Genomic DNA, 19,343 nt, shown 5'->3' with positions numbered 1-19,343 from the left:
CTGGATATGTCATGCTTGTCACCTTCCTTTAAGTGCATCAGCAGATGTGGGAGAGGGATTAATATTATACAGCCTACGGAAGCACGGAGGCCGCCTTATCGGCACCGCAGATGTGATATTCACCTCTACCCCCGTGAAAACCAGGAAAGATCTCCAAGCAAAGAGACAAGCATCTCTTTGTGTTGTTTCCTCACACAGCTTGATAGTTTCAATGTGGTTTTAGTGGCAAATATGGTGCAATTTCACATCTGTTGTAATTTGATGTGCCTGGATCACCCTCTGTGAAATCGTCTTGATCGCAACATGGGTCCTTTCAATTATTTAGAAAGTTGGCATATGGCTTTGGAGACAGTAATCAGATTTCTTTTGATTTTGCGGCTTTCAGAGTGGCTACGCTACAAGTCACAGTAACAGCTGTGCAAAAAAAAAAGAAAAGAAAAAGCCTGCGTCTGTGATCATGTTATTTGGTTGCATCAACACTCCTCCTCTTTTCATGGACAACATATTTTTTTTTTATTTATTTAATGGAAATGTCACATTTGTGGGAATAGCTCCCATCACTGCTGTGACACTCATCTCACATTACATCACATCAATGCAGATGTCAGTGCACACAGATTGCAGTGCTCTTAAACTGATTCTGAGCTGTGAATGTAAGTTATGGCATCCATTGCTGTCACTTCAGGTTTATCAGAAAAAGCACCCTGTGCAACCATGGAAACACCATGTGACACAGAGAGACACAGAGAGAGACAGACAGACAGACAGACAGACAGACGTCTTCATAACTTCATGGGACACATTTCCTGAGCTACTGACGACTGAGCTATCCAGTTAACGTCTAACCTTCCTATCCTGACCACATAACATAAAAATGAAGTTCTGCCTCTTTAGGACCAGGTTTTTGTCCCCATGAGGACTACTGGTCCTGAAAAGGTCAGCGTTAATAGCAGAAGAGGTAACAAAAATATATACAGTATAGCCACTTGCCTAACCAGTAACCCAAAATCACTTTAACGTTTGTATCTTTTCTGTCCCCATAAAAAAAATAGTCCCTATAATGTGTCTCTTAAAAGATGTTGGTCCCCACAGCATGTGTGATACCTACGCCACACACACGCACAGACACACACAAAAACAGCCACATCAAAGCCAGCATATTGTGTAATTAGAATTTATTGAAGCCTATTCAGTCAGAAAAGGTACATGATCTGCTGAGCATTTGGATTCAGCCCCATACCCTCCATTAAACACAGTACAGTGCATTAAGCCTCGCTACTACAAGATGCAAAATGAATGTGCTCATTTGTGAGTCTGTTGAGCTGCAAATAGGAATATACCATTTATGTAGCCCCCGTTTTACTGAGGCAGTATAGTAATGAAGCAGTGTATGCCTACAACGAGAAAGCCCTGGCTGATAAACAGATCACGAAGATAGTAATAGCTTACATAATCATACATCATTATATCATGTTAACAGGTTTAACGCTGATAATTCAATTCAGGAATGAAATATCTGTGTCTGATTCTAAGATGATACTAGAGAGACTTTTTACATCGTGGGCAACACTTTCCTTTATAGTACAGTAACAATCGTGTCATACCAAAGTCATTTTGTAATAGGGAGGTAATATTTTGGTAATACATCTTAAATCTATATAAACACAAAGTGACAGCTTGGTAATAACAAATACAAACGAGTGCAGGACAATTAAATGGAACAATTATCAATATTGGCTAAACAGCATTTTCATGTGAATGCGTGACACTGGTGTTTGATGACGGTGAGACTAATTACCAAGCTGTCATTGCTGTTACAAAGCAGAAAATTGTATTCAAAGTGAGACGGTGTTCTAAGAGGTCAAACCTATGCTTTAAGCCGAGGTGTCTCACTTGAATTAATGAACTTGCGCACAGATAATTACCATGTCTGGTGAAGCAAATTCCCGACTCAAAGTTGAATTATATGAGCCCATTTATTTTTTATTCGCAAAGCCTCTTAGTGTCCATTAATGTGGCATCATTTCCATAACATCCACACCAAAAAACTCACTTCCTCCCTTTCAGGTGACCTGACTAGACCAGACAGATTCCTACTAATATACAAATGACTACTAATCACCTGTGGGACCAACGGCATGTAAACATACATGAATCATTTTTAAAAAGATTTTTTTTACTATTACCTTTTTGTTACTGTACTATATCTTTAAGTGTGACTCACAAATGTATAATGTGTGTTCACACAACACCCAAAATGCGTGCCACCCACCAGCGGCAAGGCATAATGACTCTGCAGGCCACCTGGCATCCTCTGTAGTTGTACGGCCAAGGCCAGTAGCCACGCAGAGGCTCGCATATTCTCTGACAGTGAGTGTAGCTGCGTTGGCAATTTGAGCAGCAGATCCCCTGGTGGTCTAACATGGTGTCAAAGGTCATGGCGCCCTCCTCCCCGGCCGCTCCGCTGCGCTGCAGTTTTGAAGCAATGTTAATTTTGAAGAGCAGGGTTTTTTTTTTGTGTGTGTGTGTGTGTGTGTGTTTTTCTTCCTTGACTTAAACTTTCACACATTTACAATTCAAATGTTTTCAAAAAAAAAACGTCTCATCCTCCTAACCACGTGACTCCGCTTCTCTCAGGCAACATGAATTTTTATAACCAGTGGGAATTTTCACTTTCATTCATTAGTTCATCAGCTTGGAAGGGCAGCTGTTACCCTTGTGGCCTGTAATTACAGCTATTAATATGACACCTTTCAAAAGCAGCAACAGTGTTAACAACGCGCAGCTGACGGAAAGACTAAAACCAGGTTGGCACATTTCATAAGAGTGTTTTTCCCTTTTTGGGAGAGAATACATTTTTTAACAACGCTGCCTTCTTCAGGACGTGTTACATATTCATGTATAAAACAGAGAAACTTCAATTTATAATGTTACTTTAAGGCTTAAGCCTCTAGATAGTTACTCAGCAGCCTAGTTTACCAGCAGCCTTGTTTGTCATAAACAATCATGTTGACGAACGAACTTGATACTCACATGATAAGGGTTTTCAGGATTGTATGCTGACCCTGCACTTGACTGCGCCCCCTCCTCCTCTTCCTCCGTGACTCTGGAGGTGTCATCCTGTGTGTGACTCACTGGGTCCTTTTCCTCCACAGCTGCCTCCAACTCCTCCGTGTCAAACGACTGTTTGGCTCGCCGTGCGTCTCTCTTTCTCCTTCCCCCATCTGCTGCAGCAGCCACAGGAGGCAAGAGTATTGGGTCAACATCCACAAGTCGGTATACATGTCCTCAGAGCTCAATCCTACATAGCCGGGTCTGTCTCCGATGTCTTGAATAATTCAATTTGCAGCAGTGATATCAGGCGGTCTTGCATATTTCAGGATCATTCTTTTTTAATTCAAGTATTTTATTTTTTTTTAAGTATGACTCCAAATGTAGTGCATGATCAAGAAATGTGCAGTGATTCATTTTGAATGAATAGTTATAAGAAGAAAAGAAAGATGGAAACCTTTATGATAGCTAGGTTGTAGCCAGTAAATGGGAAGTTCTCCACATAGACTCAGTATTTTATTGCTCAGGAAACTGGTGTCCTTTAGAGGCTGGTCTCCAGCGACCCATACCACAAAGCGCTCATCAAACCTCACTGGCATTAATTTGTCTGTCTGGACAGAAAAAAAAATAAAAAAATATCCTTAGATGGGGAAAATAAATGACATTGTTAACAACAGTCTCTATTTCTGCCTTCTTTTAAGACCCTTATTTTCCCCCCTCTCCAATTTGCAATGTTCTGTATCAAGCAGTCTGCATATACCAGGTCGAACAGTGGTGACTCTTTGTTGTGAGCTCCCATGTGTGGAAGGCTGGCTTTGATTTGGGATTTTATATAGCACTTGTCTCCTTCAAAGAAGCGGATTCCAGTTATTCCCTGCACCAAATCACAGACATGCCATGTTTACACTGACAGCTTTGGTTCTTTATTTTTTTTTTATTTTCTTTTTTTTTCTTTTTTTGCTAAACACACAAAAAGTCTTTCTGAAATACCTGAGGAAGAGAGAACAAGGACAAAACTCACTCACAATTTGAAAGTCATGAATCTCCTCGGCTTCCTCAGCTCGACTCCCGGTTTTAAATCTCTCCAGGTTGTTGTCAGAATCAATTTCCACAGAGCCCTCCCTCACCTCGCCATTGATCTTCATACTGTAACGCACATTGTAAACCTGGCAGCAATCACACTGGAATGTTAAAATGACTGATTATGTCGAGTTATGCAAATCATACGGGAGAAAACAAACAAACAGGAGAGATACAAAGAAAAAGAAGCTTTACTCTGTACTTTTACTGTTTCCATGGACAAGATTTCTGTTGTTTCTTTTTGTACAGAAATTCTGTGTGGACTTAGCATGCTGAGAAGTTGAGCAGTGCACCGCAGGAGATGCTATTGCAGACCTTGATGGGCTGTTTGCCCTACAGGTGAGCTCATTAGGACACAAATAAACATAGCACTTATTCTTGAAAGATAAATTAGACTTAGAGGGACAATTTAGAAACACCTTAATGTGAAACATGTCAGTTATTTACAGGGAATCTCAGTGATCCTATAATGTTATGACATAAATGTATAACAGTCTCAGGACATTTCAGACAATGAGGACTGTAGTCAGATTACAGAAACTTTACAGCATAAAGTCTTACATGTTGGTCATTGGCTTTCCACAGGTAGAGAGCAGCCATGGAAGCACACAGCATTAACACTGCACCGACAATGAGAGCCACAGCCCCAAATCTCAGGAGGCGACTGAGCACAGCAGACGTGGCTGTGCTGTGTCCCTGCGACCAAAGTAAGAAATGACACAAGAGTAACATTCCTGGAAACATTCGGCTTTTTTTATTTTAATAAATAGCACAAGTGTCATATTCATACTTCTCATCAAAACCCATTAATTGTCTTACCAGAAGAGAGCAGCGTTGAAAACAGCCATATCCATGAGCAATAGTTTGGACTTTTTCCATAGGCTCTCTCATGATGCTCCTCTTTAATCCCTTCTCTATACTGTTGCCTCTCCTTGTAGAATCCAGTGATCCAACAGCAGACTGTATGACACTTGAGTGTGAATGACGTGCAGTTGATATAAATTCTCGGAGCTAAATTCTTCATTTGAATGTTACCTGTAGGTCCAGGTTGCACAAGGCAAGGTGGCCATCCTGTGGCACCCAAACAAAACTAGAGTCATGAAGCAGTTCACACGGCTGTCATGGTGATGCAGTGATTCAAAGAGAGGTTGTTTGGGGGAGATCTGTACACCATACGTGTACCGATGCATGCACGTAAACAGTACATGAGCCAGCTAGACTTAAAAAAAACAAAAACAATTTTAAATGCTTTACATGTCCTGGCATATTTTGGTTACAGGTGTCAGCAGTGAACAGATTCCCCTGCTAGAAATCAGACTTGTGTTGCTCGTCATGTGCTACAAGATTGCACTGACTTCCATTATCACACTCAGTCACGCCACACACAGAGAATAATCTTAATTGTTAAATTTCCTGATTTACAAATGTGAGAAAGGTACAGTGTGGGCAAGGTTACTCAGTCCTCATTACAACATAAAAGGAAGAAATGCTGAAAGATGAGATATTCAAGCGTGCAGCGCTGCGGTTGCTTGGAAACAGATTGAACCACATTTTTTGGATAATTGGTAAGCTGGGAGGCAATCAGAAAAGGTGATGGGATTCTATGACCTTTGAAAATATGTAATTGTAAAAGCATTTGATCAAAAATGTGGTATTTGCATGCAAATGGCGGCTACACCGTTACTACATTGTCTACCATGAACAGAATAAGACGTGGACATATGCTAATTAACAATTTAGCAATAGAGGGTCATTTGGGTTATTGTGGTTGATAAGCCTTTAAGGCAAATTCCATTAATTCACCAGGCTTATTTTGTCTTTTATGAATATTTCCTTCATATTTGACTTCAACAAGCTTGAATAACTAAATGCTTTAAACAATTTCCATTAAGCCATTTATTTGTGCAACATTGTGACAAAAATCTACCACAAACATGGTCATCTTTCATATTGATTGTTTATCCACAGTAGAGAAGACCCCTCGCAGCCTAAATGTCCAGTGGTCATGCCCCTTAAATAATAATGCATGCTCTCGAAAATTCATAATAAAATTTTTCTTTACATTGAATCATTATGAAAAATATATTATTAATGTACAAAATTTTGCATATTACACATGAGGAAAAATGAACAGTCTTACATGAGCCAAAGGACACATGACATACTACAAAAACACTGCAACAGTCCAACACAGAGTCGATTAAGATAAAAGTACTGTACAGTATAAAGACAAAATCCATTTTGATGAGTCTCTCATCTGTCATTTAAGAGCTTGTGTACTCTGGAATTGATATCTCATCCGTTTCCTGTATTCTGGCCGGTGTCGGCGGACCAACGAGGATATAATCAAATTCCTGGTGTTGAACTTTTTCGTACACACTTTGCAGAGCGTTAGTTTTGGTCACGTGACCTGGGTAGTAGTTTTCCCGCCTGGTGTCACGCGGAAGTGAAGCTGTCTTGGGAAATGTTGACAGATGTGGTGCAGAGGCCAGACTCGTATTGGGCCTTGTAGCTGAGGGACTCCAGCATCGGTCAGAGTGTCCCAGCACTTTGCACTCGCTGGTACAGGCCCACAGACCTATGGGCAAGAACAGTGGTTTCAGAATGTGACATGAACAATCCAGTGAGTCACACTTAAATCAGATTATTATTGTAACGGAGTGTTATCTGCCGGGTGTGTGGCTTATATTTTATGCTGTATTCCAATATATAAGTGCACTCTAGAGAGCAGAAAGAAAACAACAACAGTTGTTGATGTCAGGATGTGACACCAACAACCCACTGAGTCCTTGTTAATACATGTTGTCACTAGATGGGTGTATGGCTTCGTATTTGCACTATGTTCAAATATAAATTACAATACAGATGTCAAGAAGAAACCAAAAATGACATTGAGTGTTTTTTTTTTTTTTTATTAGACTCCAGCTGAATTTCTAATGCAGCATTATTTTGAATGTGCTTCTTGATACTCACTGTTCATTGGCGGCGACTCTTTTTTGTGCACATCCCCATTCAAGTCAGAGTCACTGTCATTGAAGTCGCTGTCCCCTTTGCCACTGTCCTTGCCACTGATGTGTGGATCTCTTGCAGAGATTGTTGTGAACGAATTGCCCTTCCATATTGTTATGGGTCTCACGGTTTCTTTCCCATATCCTGGCAGTGTCGAATAACCCTGCAAAGACACACATGTTGCACACATTTCGAGTCAAAATGCTGCAGTCAACAACAGAGGCAATATGTGACAAACTTTAAATAGCTCTGTATAATGAGAACTTGCCTTTAATTTTCCCTCCACCACCCTGCTGTTTGACTCGAAGACGCCTGCTGTCTGCCTGCCATCTTCACACCCTATCTCTGTTGTGTTGCTGCTGGCCAGTGGAGGTTTCTCTGGAAATGGATGGGCATCAAACACTTTGCCTTTGTGGCTGGCAATCACTGAATCAATATGACCACTTTCCACTTTCTCCACATTTGGCATGTCTTCTTTTTCATCACACCCCCTCTCCCTCGTCTCTTTCTTCCTGCGGCTGCAAATGGTTGTAATGAGAATGATAGCCAGCAGGAGGAGAGAACAGCTCCCTGCCAGTACAATGATTATGGCTAGGGACATGTTCCATTCAAAGAGCTCCTCACTGTCATTAGGGGCAAAGGAAGGCAAGCTGGGTAAAGTTCCCTCTATAAAGCTTAAATGTATAATGGCTGTCGAGGAAAGTGCAGGGGATCCATTGTCGCTGACCGCCACTGTGACTTTGACATTGTCAGTGAGATCGTACGTCAGCTGTCTGCTCACGTGCACCTTCCCTGTTTCTTTGTTGATGGAGAAACCCAGGTGTCCCCCGTCTACGATTTTATAGGACAACTGTGCATTTATGCCCTCGTCAGCATCTGTGGCCTTTATCTGGGTTACCACATAACCTGCAGGTGCATCTTTGGGCAGGAAAACCTCGGCCGATCCTTTGTAAAGTGGTGGCTCTATAATGGAAGGCTGATTGTCATTTTGATCGACTATCTTTAGTCTAATCACAGCTGTGCTCTGCAGCTGTGGTGACCCTCCGTCACTGGCTTGGATGTGTATATCCAGGTGTTTCATCACCTCATGATTAAAACTCCTCAGAGCGTATATGGAGCCCGATATTGAGTTGAGGGAGACAAAAGTATTCACTGGGGAGCCCATGATCACACCGTCCACTAGTCTGTAAGTGATTTTGCCATTGATGCCCAGATCTGCGTCGCTGGCCTCTACTGTGGTGATGTAAGCGCCTGGAGCGTTGTTTTCCACCACTGAAACTTCATAGACGGCTTTTGCAAAGTGTGGGGCGTTGTCATTCTCGTCGCTGAGTCTGATGGTGTACTGAGTGATCTTCCTCAGAGGGGGGGAGCCAAAATCCTCAGCCATGACCGTCAGGTTATACTCACTGACCCTCTCCCTGTCTAGGACGGCTGCTGTCACTATCATGTAGCTGTCCTCGTAAGCCTGTCTGAGTTTGAAATGGTCGTGGCCGTACAGGGTGCAGTGGACTTGGCCGTTCACACCAGAGTCTCTGTCCAAGGTGCTGATCAGCGCCACCAGACTGTCCTTGTCTGCCGCCTCGCTGATGTAGGCAATGCCTGTGGTGATGGAGGTCATCGGGGTGATGCTGATTTCTGGGACATTGTCATTAACGTCTGTGACGTGAATTATGATTTTGCACACGGAGGGGGTCGGGTTGGCTCCCAGATCGGTCGCCTGCACGTCTAGCTCATAGGTTCTTTTGTCCTCATAATCCAGCGGGCTCCTGAGCGCCAGGCGACCCGATTTGTGATCCACTTGGAAAAGTTCTCGGATCTCGTGCGAGACCTGTTTCCCGAACCCGTAGACGACCTCACCGTTCGGACCCTCATCTGCATCCACTGCGTTAAGGCTCAGGATAACTGTGCCAAGCGGCGCGTCCTCTGGCAAACTGACGGAGAAACTATTCTGGTCAAAAACAGGGCTGTTGTCATTGAAGTCAGTCACTTTTATAGTTATCTTGGTTGACCCCGTTCTGTATGGGTGACCGCCGTCTGTGGCGACCAGCTCCACAGTGTATGAAGGCTGAGTCTCTCTGTCTAGCTCTTTCATTAGCACCAATTCCGCATATTTAACCCCATCCGCTCTCAGGAGCACATCAATGGTGAAATGACTGTTGACAGAAATCTGATAGCTTTGTATGTAGTTTGACCCAACGTCTGCGTCCGCTGCGGGGTCCAAGGGGACACGGGAGCCCAGAGCTGCATTCTCTGAGATCTCCACTATAGATTCCTTGTTTGGGAACTCCGGGGAGTTGTCATTGATGTCCTTCACTTCCACTTCAACGTGGATCAATTTGTAGCGATCTTTGGAGAAATTCACCACGTCAAAAGTAATGAGGCACTGTGGAGTGTGTCTGCACATTCTCTCCCTGTCTATCCGTTGCCCGACAGCGAGTTCTCCGTCGCTTTCTCTCACCCTGATGAACGAGTCGTTGAATTGTTTCATCATCCTAAAATTGGTCTTGGAGGAATGAGACAGGCTCAAGGACATGTCCTTGGCGAGGTTTCCGATGACTGTGCCTGGTGCGCCCTCTTCGTCGGTCTGGTATCTGATAGTATTCCCCTCGGACTGAGCCAGTGAGGCGAATAAAAAAGGATGGATTGAAAATATACAAATCCAACGGCACCAATAAGTTATACATTTTCCCCGCATCGTCATCTTCGTGGTAATCTTTCCCCTGGCAGGCAGCTGCAACAACCTCATTGTGTGCTGAACAGATGAGACTTGGAGAGTGAGCTCTCCATGCAGCTCCCGCGCCTTTATCAACTGAAATGAGCTCAAAGTGAAAGTTACTCGCTCCTTGCGCACAGCCAGTCAGACACGCTTGTTGCCTCCCCTTCAACACACAGCTCAAAAATCCTGCCTTGGCGGGGTTTATACTGCTCCTCATGCTAATGAGACGGAGTGTGACCAATCCCCCACTTTAGAATTAAAAATAAAAAACAAAAACAAAACAGCTATAAGCGCATATACAAATGGGCAGAAATATATGCCACTGCACTCTTTATCATCTTACCACAGTGATGGTTTTATTTACCGAGCCCATTTCTATTACAGTGGTGTGCACAACCATTTCAGGGGCAGGGGGGCTCAAACAGAAAACAAGGCACCTTATTAATCAAAAACTGATACCTGGACGCTAACATTTTCACCAGAGCTTCAGGGTGTGTTCACACCAGCCTTACTGAACCCTGAAGTCATTGTGCTGCGGTGCAGTTAGTTTGGGGTCAGTATGAATGCCGTCTGAACCCTTTGAGTCTCTGATCTGCTTGAAAGAGGTGGTCTCAGACTGCTTGCAGCTGAACTGTGGAGCAGTCCATCACTGGTGTGAACTCTGTCTGCACCTTTCACAGGCAGTGTCGCAGTTATGGCTACAGCCTCAGTGTTTCATTCACATCCCGAGGGTGTAAGGACAGAGGACTTTGGAACACAGGCACATTGTAAAACCCGATGAGGCAAACTGTGATTTGTGAATATAGACGATAAAAATAAAATGTATTTGGTTTCATTTGAACCTCCACTGAAGAGAAGAGAGAGGAGTCAGGAGGAGAGCAGCTGGTAGACGGAATGGAGAACAGTGTGTTCATCTGCCAAGGCGGGGAGGGGGGGTTAACTTTTCCTCCTCCACAGGTAAACTAGCACATTTAGCGTAGGTAGCGTTGGCCCTTTTTACACCTGGAATTAGAATGTATTCTCTGTGATCAGATAGCAATTGCCTAGTGCTTCACAACATGCATTTACAACGTGCATATCCGGTGTCCACATCACAATCACCCCTTACATCACCTCCCCTCTGTGCGCTGCCATATCAACGACAACAACTTTAGCCGCACATTTGCTTTATGCCGCTCTTTGCTTTCCACTGCAGAAGAAGAAGTCGTCTTGTGTTCAGAGCCACCAACGTATATCCGCTCACATAGTCAAATCAGATAACAATCCGTCCTCGGGTGTATTTACAAGTAGTTAAACGCTATCCTCTGCTTTGTGACCCAGGGGTTTAACCTTTACATGAATGTTGTGTTTAAGCAAGCTCTACAGTATGTGTTTGAAGTCAGTTTTACTCACCAAAGGGACAGATCTGGAAAAAAATCCATGTGAAATGATGCTTGCTGGGCTAAAGGTGCTATATTTCCTGCAGAGGAAGAAGAGATGGGACCTCCAAGAGCAGGAGGGTGGATGTCATTCACAGCATAAATCCTCCGACTTTGTTCTAAGGCAAATTAATATTTCCCCGTTGATGCTCCGTGATGTAGAAATTGCGAGGGATTTGTCTTTTCACTGGCCTACATTTGGGACCAATGACTGAACAGCATTTCAGTGCACATGACTTTTGTCTACAAGTTATAGCACTTTTGAAGTTTGCCCACATGGACATGATCCAAAACCAGCTTGAAATTGAAACAATGTATAAAAATAGCATCGGATGCACACCAACAATAATGCGCACTCACGTTTGATTGGTTTTAAAGTAGAGGATCAGAGTGTTAATTATTCCAAGTATTCTGTGCCAAAAACCTGAAAATGTTCTTTCCCAATTCAGTTTGGACTCAAGGAGCCAATTTTTGTTTTTGCCACATTTCAATAACCATGCACTCATGCAGATGTTTCATAGGCCTTCTCAACTCAACACATTTCTACAAAATGACTGTGAAATGCTCTACAGTCAATTTTGCACTGTTAAAAAGTCAATGTAACACTGATACCACACACACACAAGTGTTAAATGGAACTCTTTTAGTGCAACTTTAACACTGCACGAGTTCAATCCCAGTCAGCACTGCTAAACTGAGCATACATTTGTGCATTATTTACACGTTTAACTGAGTAATAGTGCTATGGGCATCAACACATTTAATATAAAATCAGGGAAAGAAATCAATTAAAAAACATGTCTCTCAAAAGGGGCCCTTACCTGGCCAGAGATCAAAGGAACACATACTGAGCATGTCTTAGAGAGAAGGGGTTTGTTGCTACTCATTTTGGGAACAGCTTAATTATCAGCCATGATCTCCGTGAAGGAGGGGATGATTCAGTCAATCTCTTGGTACAACAATAGCAGAATATTTTTCTTGTTAAATGTACAAAGCAGATGTCGCTGTTCAGCACCGCTACCATCAGACTGCAGCATAAATGGAGTTTATTTGAAGAGTTTAGAGTTAAATTATATCTCTTCTGATTTATGGGAAGCACATTTGTTGACTACTTGTTTATCTTATGAGTGTTGCCTAACTCCCGGCTGTAATGAATTTCAAATTCTGTTAAATTCTGCTTGCATTTATTCATATGGGATACTGGACGAATGAGTGAGTGAATTTATGGACAGGAGTGACCACATGCACTTTTTTTATGGAGTTTTTTGGGATATACATATATATATGTATATATAGTATATGTAGTATATGTATATATATATATACACACATATGTACACATATGGAAGAACTGGATTGGGCTCAGTTTCGTGGAATGTTGATTCATGAGACTAATCATGAATCCAACATCAGCGCCTGAACTCACAAACTCACTCTGAGCGATAACATCGCTGCATGTACAGTAGGATTCACAGTTGTTCATAAAAAACCTCCCCACAAGAGCTCAGGCTTTTTAACGGCAGAATTTTAATGTGGTTTGGAATATCGTCAGACGTATTACCCAATCTGTGAACTCTGTGTTTCTAAAAGTTCTACACATGGACACAGAACAACAACACCTCTGTGTCACTGTTTATACATCTGGAGAAAAACACAACATCAGTGTATTTGATTGATGTGACATGAATACTGAACTGGATGACACAAGCTCCTGTTTTGTTGTATTTGTTAGGTCTTGGTACAGTTTCAACCTGTGATAAGCTCATTTCCATAGTCTTTGTAAAATGTGGTTGCATGCTCACTCCGTCTGTTCTTTGAAACCGCTATCTGAGCTTATTAGATTTGACAGAGTAAACATTTATTCCACAGTGTAAGTGTGTGCCTTTTGCACCTTTGCACCTCTGTATGATTATTGAAAAATACTGTCTGAATTTCCCTCTCAGCCATGCATCACCGAGACAGGAGTCTGCTCAAAATATTTGTGTTAGTACAGTATCTCTAATTTCTCCATCGGAGTGGAGGAAAGATGAAATCTTGTTTGCCTCTTGCTCTTGAGAATTGAATGGTCTACAGCATGCTGTGGTTGAAGCACTTAAAAACAAGCTGCCGATGTTGATGATTTGTGAAAAGCTCACAGACACGGACAGGAATAGAAGACGCTGCAGTGATGTATACTACAGTCAATGTGGAAATGTTAATGACATAAGAATCTTCAGGGTGTTCAGCAGCAACTTTAGAATCATTTTTTTTCCCCAAGCCTGGTGATGTTGGGTAAAAAGTTTTCATAAATAAACATAAATAGACGAAGGTGAAAACAAACTTAATTATTCCTGTCACTGACGGAAAAATGTGGAAGCTGCATAAGTCAAAGTTTAATTTTAATTAAATGAATGCACCTGAAACACGGAATGTGTTGTTATCGCAGTAAAGTAGTTGCCGTAAATCTGTCCATTAGCTGTCAAAACAATGCTTTAAACCACACGTGTGAGCCTCCAGGTGGCACTAGAGGAAACGTCGGGATATCACCAAAGTCAGAAGGAAAAACTCTCTTGGCACCGTGAATGTCTGTACGCAAAATTAAGAAGATATTTTACAACGTGAAAACACATTCCTAATGGTGGGAGTGCTCAACGCAGGAGTGGCAAAAATAATATGACAATGTTCCCTTAATGCAGCAAAGGGAAGAAACCGTGGAGGATGGTTCATTAAACAGGGTGGTAAACAGATGTTTCCTCTTACAGCTGAATTTAGAGCCACATTACGTGGGCTGATTTTTACTCTAATGAGAACATAGGTGATCAGAGATTCAGTGTGGGCGATTCTCTTTGGGTTACATTAAACCAGGTCAAATGGCTGTGATGATAGATGGATTATTACACCTCAATATGGCATTAGTTTGAACCGCGGCGCAGAGGAGTTTATATGAGTTTATGATAAGTAAATGGTTGTTTATGGTGGAGAAAGGTTATTTAGCAGATGGTTGTTTTTCGTTCCGTTGTGAAAAATCCACAGCTTCATTTACATATTACATGTAATTGTGTTGCATGCTGGTCTAAAATGCAACACTGAATGTTTTTGCACAGATGGATTTTCTGCTCATTATGACCTGCCAGCAGTTCAAGCTTCTTTTTTTTCTCACCGAGATTCACATAACACTCTACGGTTAGAGATAATAACGGAGAGCAGAATAATAAAACAACTATATTCTAATACATGCGCTCAAGATCACTTCCTCAGGAAGAGTTTACTCTGCAACCCAGACTTTGAATTCAAATTACATTTTACATTAATATTTGATTGTATTGCATTTTAGTCACAGGAAAAGCAGCAAACAGTCAATATCATTAGTAAACGAAATGTCTTCACCGTGTTTATGGAAAGTCAAAGTGTATTTGTGATTAATGCAACATAATTGTGTAGAGTGCGTCTATTTCTGTGAAAGTTAAGGGTATATTATCCACAGCCTCAAACGCATTCTCCAAGCGAGAGAGAGGGAAGCAAGTGGCAAATGGAAAATGTATGAGAGAAGAAAAAAAAACTGTCACAGGGAAAGATATTTTGAATTTACTGTTGGCCCACAGACACAATTCCATTTTTAATGGGATTGTAAATGCATTCAGTTTCAAGGGATGCCTCTGCATTTTAAGTTCTCTAATCACTCTGGTCCATAATGGGCCTGAAGAAATGCCATGATAGTCTGCATTTGTGGAAGGCACTTAGCTTCGCGTTCTTTTACAAAGATAAGAAATCAGAGGCAAATTACAGTGTGGTGGAGCTTGGTTCTGCTGAATATTACTCTAGTGGGAGATCACTTGCCTTAGGAACTCAATATTCAGTGTCTTTTGAGAAGCCCAACTCTCCCCTCTCTCTCTCGCTCTCTCTCTCTGTGTGTCTGTCTCTCTCTGTCTCCATCTCTTTGTGTTTCCCGTCAGTTATTCTGCTCAACTAGACATTAAATCTTCATCTTGACATTAAATGTGACAGTTGACTTGCATTTTAGCGAGTGGGGCCTCATGACAAGCAGAAGTAAAAGCTATTAGCACGTGCTCAATACAGAGCGCTCCCTGGAAGAAGTGGAGTGGATATTTTAGGGAAATACACCCACCTCACTCTCGTGCCAAGAGACTGAGCAGAAGACACCAGTTTGTTTCTGTGAGTAAATACGATCTACTGCCCACAGACGGTTGGATCAGCTTATCACAAGAAGCCTAGAAACAGAGGGAAGCATAGTCAGACTAGTTGGTTTCTCACTTTCTCAAATTGGTATTTAGAGCCAGTGCTGAGAGGATTTCTTTCTCATCTGAGATAGATAACATGGTAATGGGGTCAGGGCCTCTTCCTTTTTAGCTGTGTCCTTTGTCCTCCACTATCTACATATGTTGACCTGGTCTGCATAATTGCCCCAATTGTGTTGTCAGAAGTGACACACTTCACAGCGGTTTAACCTTCACATGAATGTTGTGTTTCAACAAGCCTCTGTGTGCTGCTATTTTCAACGAGTCTTTGAAGTCAATTTTACCCACCAAAGGGATGGATCCGGACATCAAAAAAAAGCCATGGTTTATAAGGAGGGGGGAAGATCGGCAGTGTTTTATAGACCAGCTATGAGAAGCACTTTGGATCGTCCTAACTTATTATAGGCCGTTGAAATACGTTCTTCAAAACACGCTTTTAAATACAGGCTGTGAAATCTCAGCTGACCGCAGATCCCACAGGCAGCATCAGATCTTTTTGTTCTGAAGATGCTCTCCGCTGATTAATTCAAACATCAAAATAAAACTCTGGTGTTTTCATATGCGAGCGTAAAGCCTCAGACGTCACATGGGGGTTCTGAAACCTCAGCGGAAGCCTTAAACTCAGAGAGAAGCCAATGTTATGTTTTATTGATTCTGCTCCTGGAGTTTGGAGACAATAAGTGAATATTTCATTTCTCTCTTTATGTTTGGGCCAAGAGCTGTATCCCAGTGTTCATTGTGTCTCACCAGACATGTCCCACAGTAGACATAAACAAAGTTATTAGATGAGCAAGACGAGATTCGAAGGGAAATTCAATGCTGCGAGCTGTGGAAGAACCCTCTGACTGTACATTCCCGTAATTCACGTTGTCATGCGTCATTGTTCTATTGCGACGATAGGCGGTGTTTGTCTTAGAATGTTGCCACAGAGAATATGTATTCATAAGTGGTGGGGTTTTTGTAATATTATGCATTTAAATGAGAATTTATGGTTTCGTATGAGGTGATACATTGTAGGTTTTGCATACTAAATGTGGATCAACTTAAATATGTACAGTAAGTGCTAAGTATTGTAGAAATTTAGGTCATCTTTCCCAGGCGGTGAGATTTTCTCTCTTTGTGTGTATGTTTTAAGAGCAGGCAGTGTTATGTTGTGTGTGTGTGTGTGTGTGTGTGTGTGTCATATGAGGGGGTTGGGGGTATCTGTCATGCAGTGAGACCTTCATGTCTCATACAATGTGGATGGAAGAAGCCTCTCCAACATTTAGCACTTTCTTGCCGCGAGCATTAATATGGCTGTTTCTCCTCATGCTGTTTTGCTGCGAGCAACATGATGTTTGAGGCGTGCAGTTCACGAGCCTGGATGAGGAATAATTATGTAAATTGCATTCAAAGGAATCAGCGATAGCTCATGTGGAATGGATGTGTCAACAAGGTGTCCACATTCACTGTGAGAATTTGCTAATTAAACATGACACCGTTTTTTCTCTCTCAACACATGGGCTCAGTGAGACACTATGTGATTTACACAAAAAAGATGTTCTGGTGTATAATGTATTTCTGGCTGAAAAAAAAAAATCTTTTTTTTGTTGGGGGGGTGATGGTGATGCTTTCGTTTGACTGCTGGAAGTGTAAAAAAAAAAAGAGTTTTCTACAGGACCATTAAACTTTGTACAGGTTGTTGACACACGTGTAATGGAAGTGCCTTAACTTCAAACAGCCTGTCCACACGGGAGCCGCTCTCATGCACCGCTACACAAAAAAAATGGATGATTTATTACGCTGGCTATTTGTCTGGCTGGCTAAATGCTGAAATTCTATTTGACAGCAAGCATTGATAAACTTCTTTGCTCAGATAAGCACTGTACCTGAAAAGCAAAAGTTTAATACATTCCAACAACGTTTCCGCCGTGATATCTTTGCCCGACGAACCTTTTTGTGCAGATTGTTCCTCGTCTGTGAACTCCTATATGAACATGGAGACAATGGAGTGGTGTGGTGTGGTGTACAATGCCTCCAGCTGGAGTTGTAGTCGTGATATGGCGTTAGTTGACCACAATTAATAAAGGAGAGGCAAACGGGGTGCCTCGAAAAACTCGTGAATGACACTTGAGGAGAAAAATGACTTTTGAAGTTCTCCCTTTACTGCCCTCCTCCTCGTGCGTTTGCCCAAGATGAATTGGCTTTTCAGATTTAAGAAAGTACATGGTTGAAATACAAAGAGAGGCTCATCTATCAGACGCTGAATAGTGAGAGAAAATCCTATGGTTGTGTGGAGGGAGGGAGGGGCGGCAGCCATGGAGGGGTTTGTGTGTTGTTGGTCTCTGATTAGACCCTCGGCCAGTTCTACTCAGGAGCTTGCAGCACAAACATCAATCCTCTCTTCTTCCACTTCAAATCTCAAGAACCACTTGAGACAATTTCACCACTGTAATGTGTCCTTTGAAAAATGTGCTGTATGTGCCGGCGTTCGTGTCAATGAGCACTTGCTGCAACTTGATTGTTTTTGTTATGTAAAATTCTTACTTGACAAAAGGGAACTGTTGGCGTCAGTAATGGGAGTTTAAAACCAACAGGAAGGCTGCACTTTCATCATCCAGATGCAAACTGTCTGCGGTTCAGTGAGTGAGTGAGTGAGTGGAGCTGCAGATGAGGCTGAAGGAAGAAAAACGGGGGCATTAGAAATGACTCTGTGCTGTGTGACGGTGTGTCACTCACGGAATAGAGAAAATACTGATAAATCTTAAAAGCCCGTGCCATCTCCTCCAAACGCACACTCGCACACACAAAGAGCTTCACCAATTACACACAGAGCGGCATTATAGAAAGCTTTTATAATCTTTCTAGGGCGTCAAGATCTTAATTTTTGATGCGGTGTTATGTGCATCCAGAGTATAAATTGGCTTCTCCAGTTTTCTGAAGTGATAAGAGGTAAACACCAAAAACCAATAACTGTCAGGCCAACATTAAATCAAACTGACAAGTCTCTTAAAAGGTACAACCATGAAAAATTAACTGGGGTATTTTTGAGGAGACTTACAATGTGGAGCAAACCCCCCTCTCCCTCCCTCCCCCCACACACATCTCTCAGATGGTTTGATGTTTTTCACACTGTTTCTGACGTTAATCTTCAACTTGGCTGAGAACGCTTCATCCGCCGTAACAGCAATGAAGTGAGTTTAAGAAGCCAGATGCAAGATTTTTTTTTAAACACCTACTGTTATTTGCAGTGTTGCACTTGAGTGTTACCTCGTTCTCAAACAAACAAAGGTCGGTAGGGGATAAGTTGACGTGGATACACTTGCAGACGAAGGTCAAAAATGGTCACCGCGTCATACAACCCTCTGAACTCTGAACGCTCTCAACATTCTGTCTCTGCTTGGCTGATTCTGTGACTCCTGAGAGGAGACTTTAAAGATTTCATGGGCTCAGTCAGTCTCAGCTGTGTCCTGGTTCAGGATAACCATGAAAGGATCAGCTCAAACACCAACAGAGTGCAAGTGACATTAAATCCTTAATAGTTATTGGTAAGATATTAAGGGATTACAGTGCCATTTGAGACCAAATGGAAAACTATCCGTCACATATCCTCTCTCAGATTACCACATTACATGCTGATGTGTCGAACATCCTTTCTGTGTACACTATAAACCTCATAAAAATGAGGTTTAATTCTGGGGGAAAAAAACAGACTTCGATTAAAGAAGAGGCGAGAAGTTATTGCCCTGACACATGTAGGTCCTGCATTCGCTTGGCTTTGCGTGGTTTCCACGGTGCAATCATGAAAGCTCGAGCAAAGGTACGGCAAACTTAAACATGTCAGCCAATTTCAGA

At 42.1% G+C, this 19,343-nt stretch overlaps 2 protein-coding genes across 2 annotated transcripts; both read right to left on the bottom strand.

Annotated features, from left to right (window-relative positions):
• Nucleotides 1-1,188: 1,188 nt before the first annotated feature.
• Nucleotides 1,189-5,672, bottom strand: cnmd (chondromodulin). The gene is made up of 6 exons (XM_044019693.1): nucleotides 4,693-5,672; nucleotides 4,077-4,217; nucleotides 3,812-3,925; nucleotides 3,509-3,662; nucleotides 3,034-3,227; nucleotides 1,189-2,469 (listed from the first exon to the last, which is right to left on the bottom strand). The coding sequence occupies exons 1-6, from the start codon at nucleotides 4,873-4,875 to the stop codon at nucleotides 2,242-2,244; spliced, it is 1,014 nt and encodes a 337-aa protein (XP_043875628.1). The 5' UTR covers nucleotides 4,876-5,672; the 3' UTR covers nucleotides 1,189-2,241.
• Nucleotides 5,673-6,012: 340 nt separating this feature from the next.
• On the bottom strand, nucleotides 6,013-10,007 carry si:ch211-199f5.1 (protocadherin-8). The gene is made up of 3 exons (XM_044019690.1): nucleotides 7,409-10,007; nucleotides 7,105-7,303; nucleotides 6,013-6,709 (listed from the first exon to the last, which is right to left on the bottom strand). The coding sequence occupies exons 1-3, from the start codon at nucleotides 9,884-9,886 to the stop codon at nucleotides 6,396-6,398; spliced, it is 2,991 nt and encodes a 996-aa protein (XP_043875625.1). The 5' UTR covers nucleotides 9,887-10,007; the 3' UTR covers nucleotides 6,013-6,395.
• Between the last annotated feature and the right edge of the window lie 9,336 nt (nucleotides 10,008-19,343).

The sequence above is a fragment of the Solea senegalensis genome, linkage group LG2 (assembly GCF_019176455.1).
Source record: "Solea senegalensis isolate Sse05_10M linkage group LG2, IFAPA_SoseM_1, whole genome shotgun sequence".
NCBI classification, from domain to species: Eukaryota; Metazoa; Chordata; class Actinopteri; order Pleuronectiformes; family Soleidae; genus Solea; species Solea senegalensis.
Note: the sequence above shows the minus strand (reverse complement) of the source record. Positions and strands in the feature narration are given on the sequence as shown.

Bases quoted from the DNA above. Each gene is read 5' to 3' on its own strand.
- cnmd (XM_044019693.1), bottom strand. From the start codon at position 4,875: ATGTTTCCAGGAATGTTACTCTTGTGTCATTTCTTACTTTGGTCGCAG. The intron at 3,228-3,508 runs GTTTCCATCTTT...TGGCTGCTGCAG, and splicing joins ACAACCTAGCTATCATAAAG to CAGATGGGGGAAGGAGAAAG. The intron at 2,470-3,033 runs GTGAGTATCAAG...TCAAAACTGCAG, and splicing joins ATCCTGAAAACCCTTATCAT to CGCAGCGGAGCGGCCGGGGA.
- si:ch211-199f5.1 (XM_044019690.1), bottom strand. From the start codon at position 9,886: ATGAGGTTGTTGCAGCTGCCTGCCAGGGGAAAGATTACCACGAAGATG. The intron at 7,304-7,408 runs GCAAGTTCTCAT...GTGTCTTTGCAG, and splicing joins TGGTGGAGGGAAAATTAAAG to GGTTATTCGACACTGCCAGG. The intron at 6,710-7,104 runs GTGAGTATCAAG...TCTTGCCCATAG, and splicing joins AGAGTCGCCGCCAATGAACA to GTCTGTGGGCCTGTACCAGC.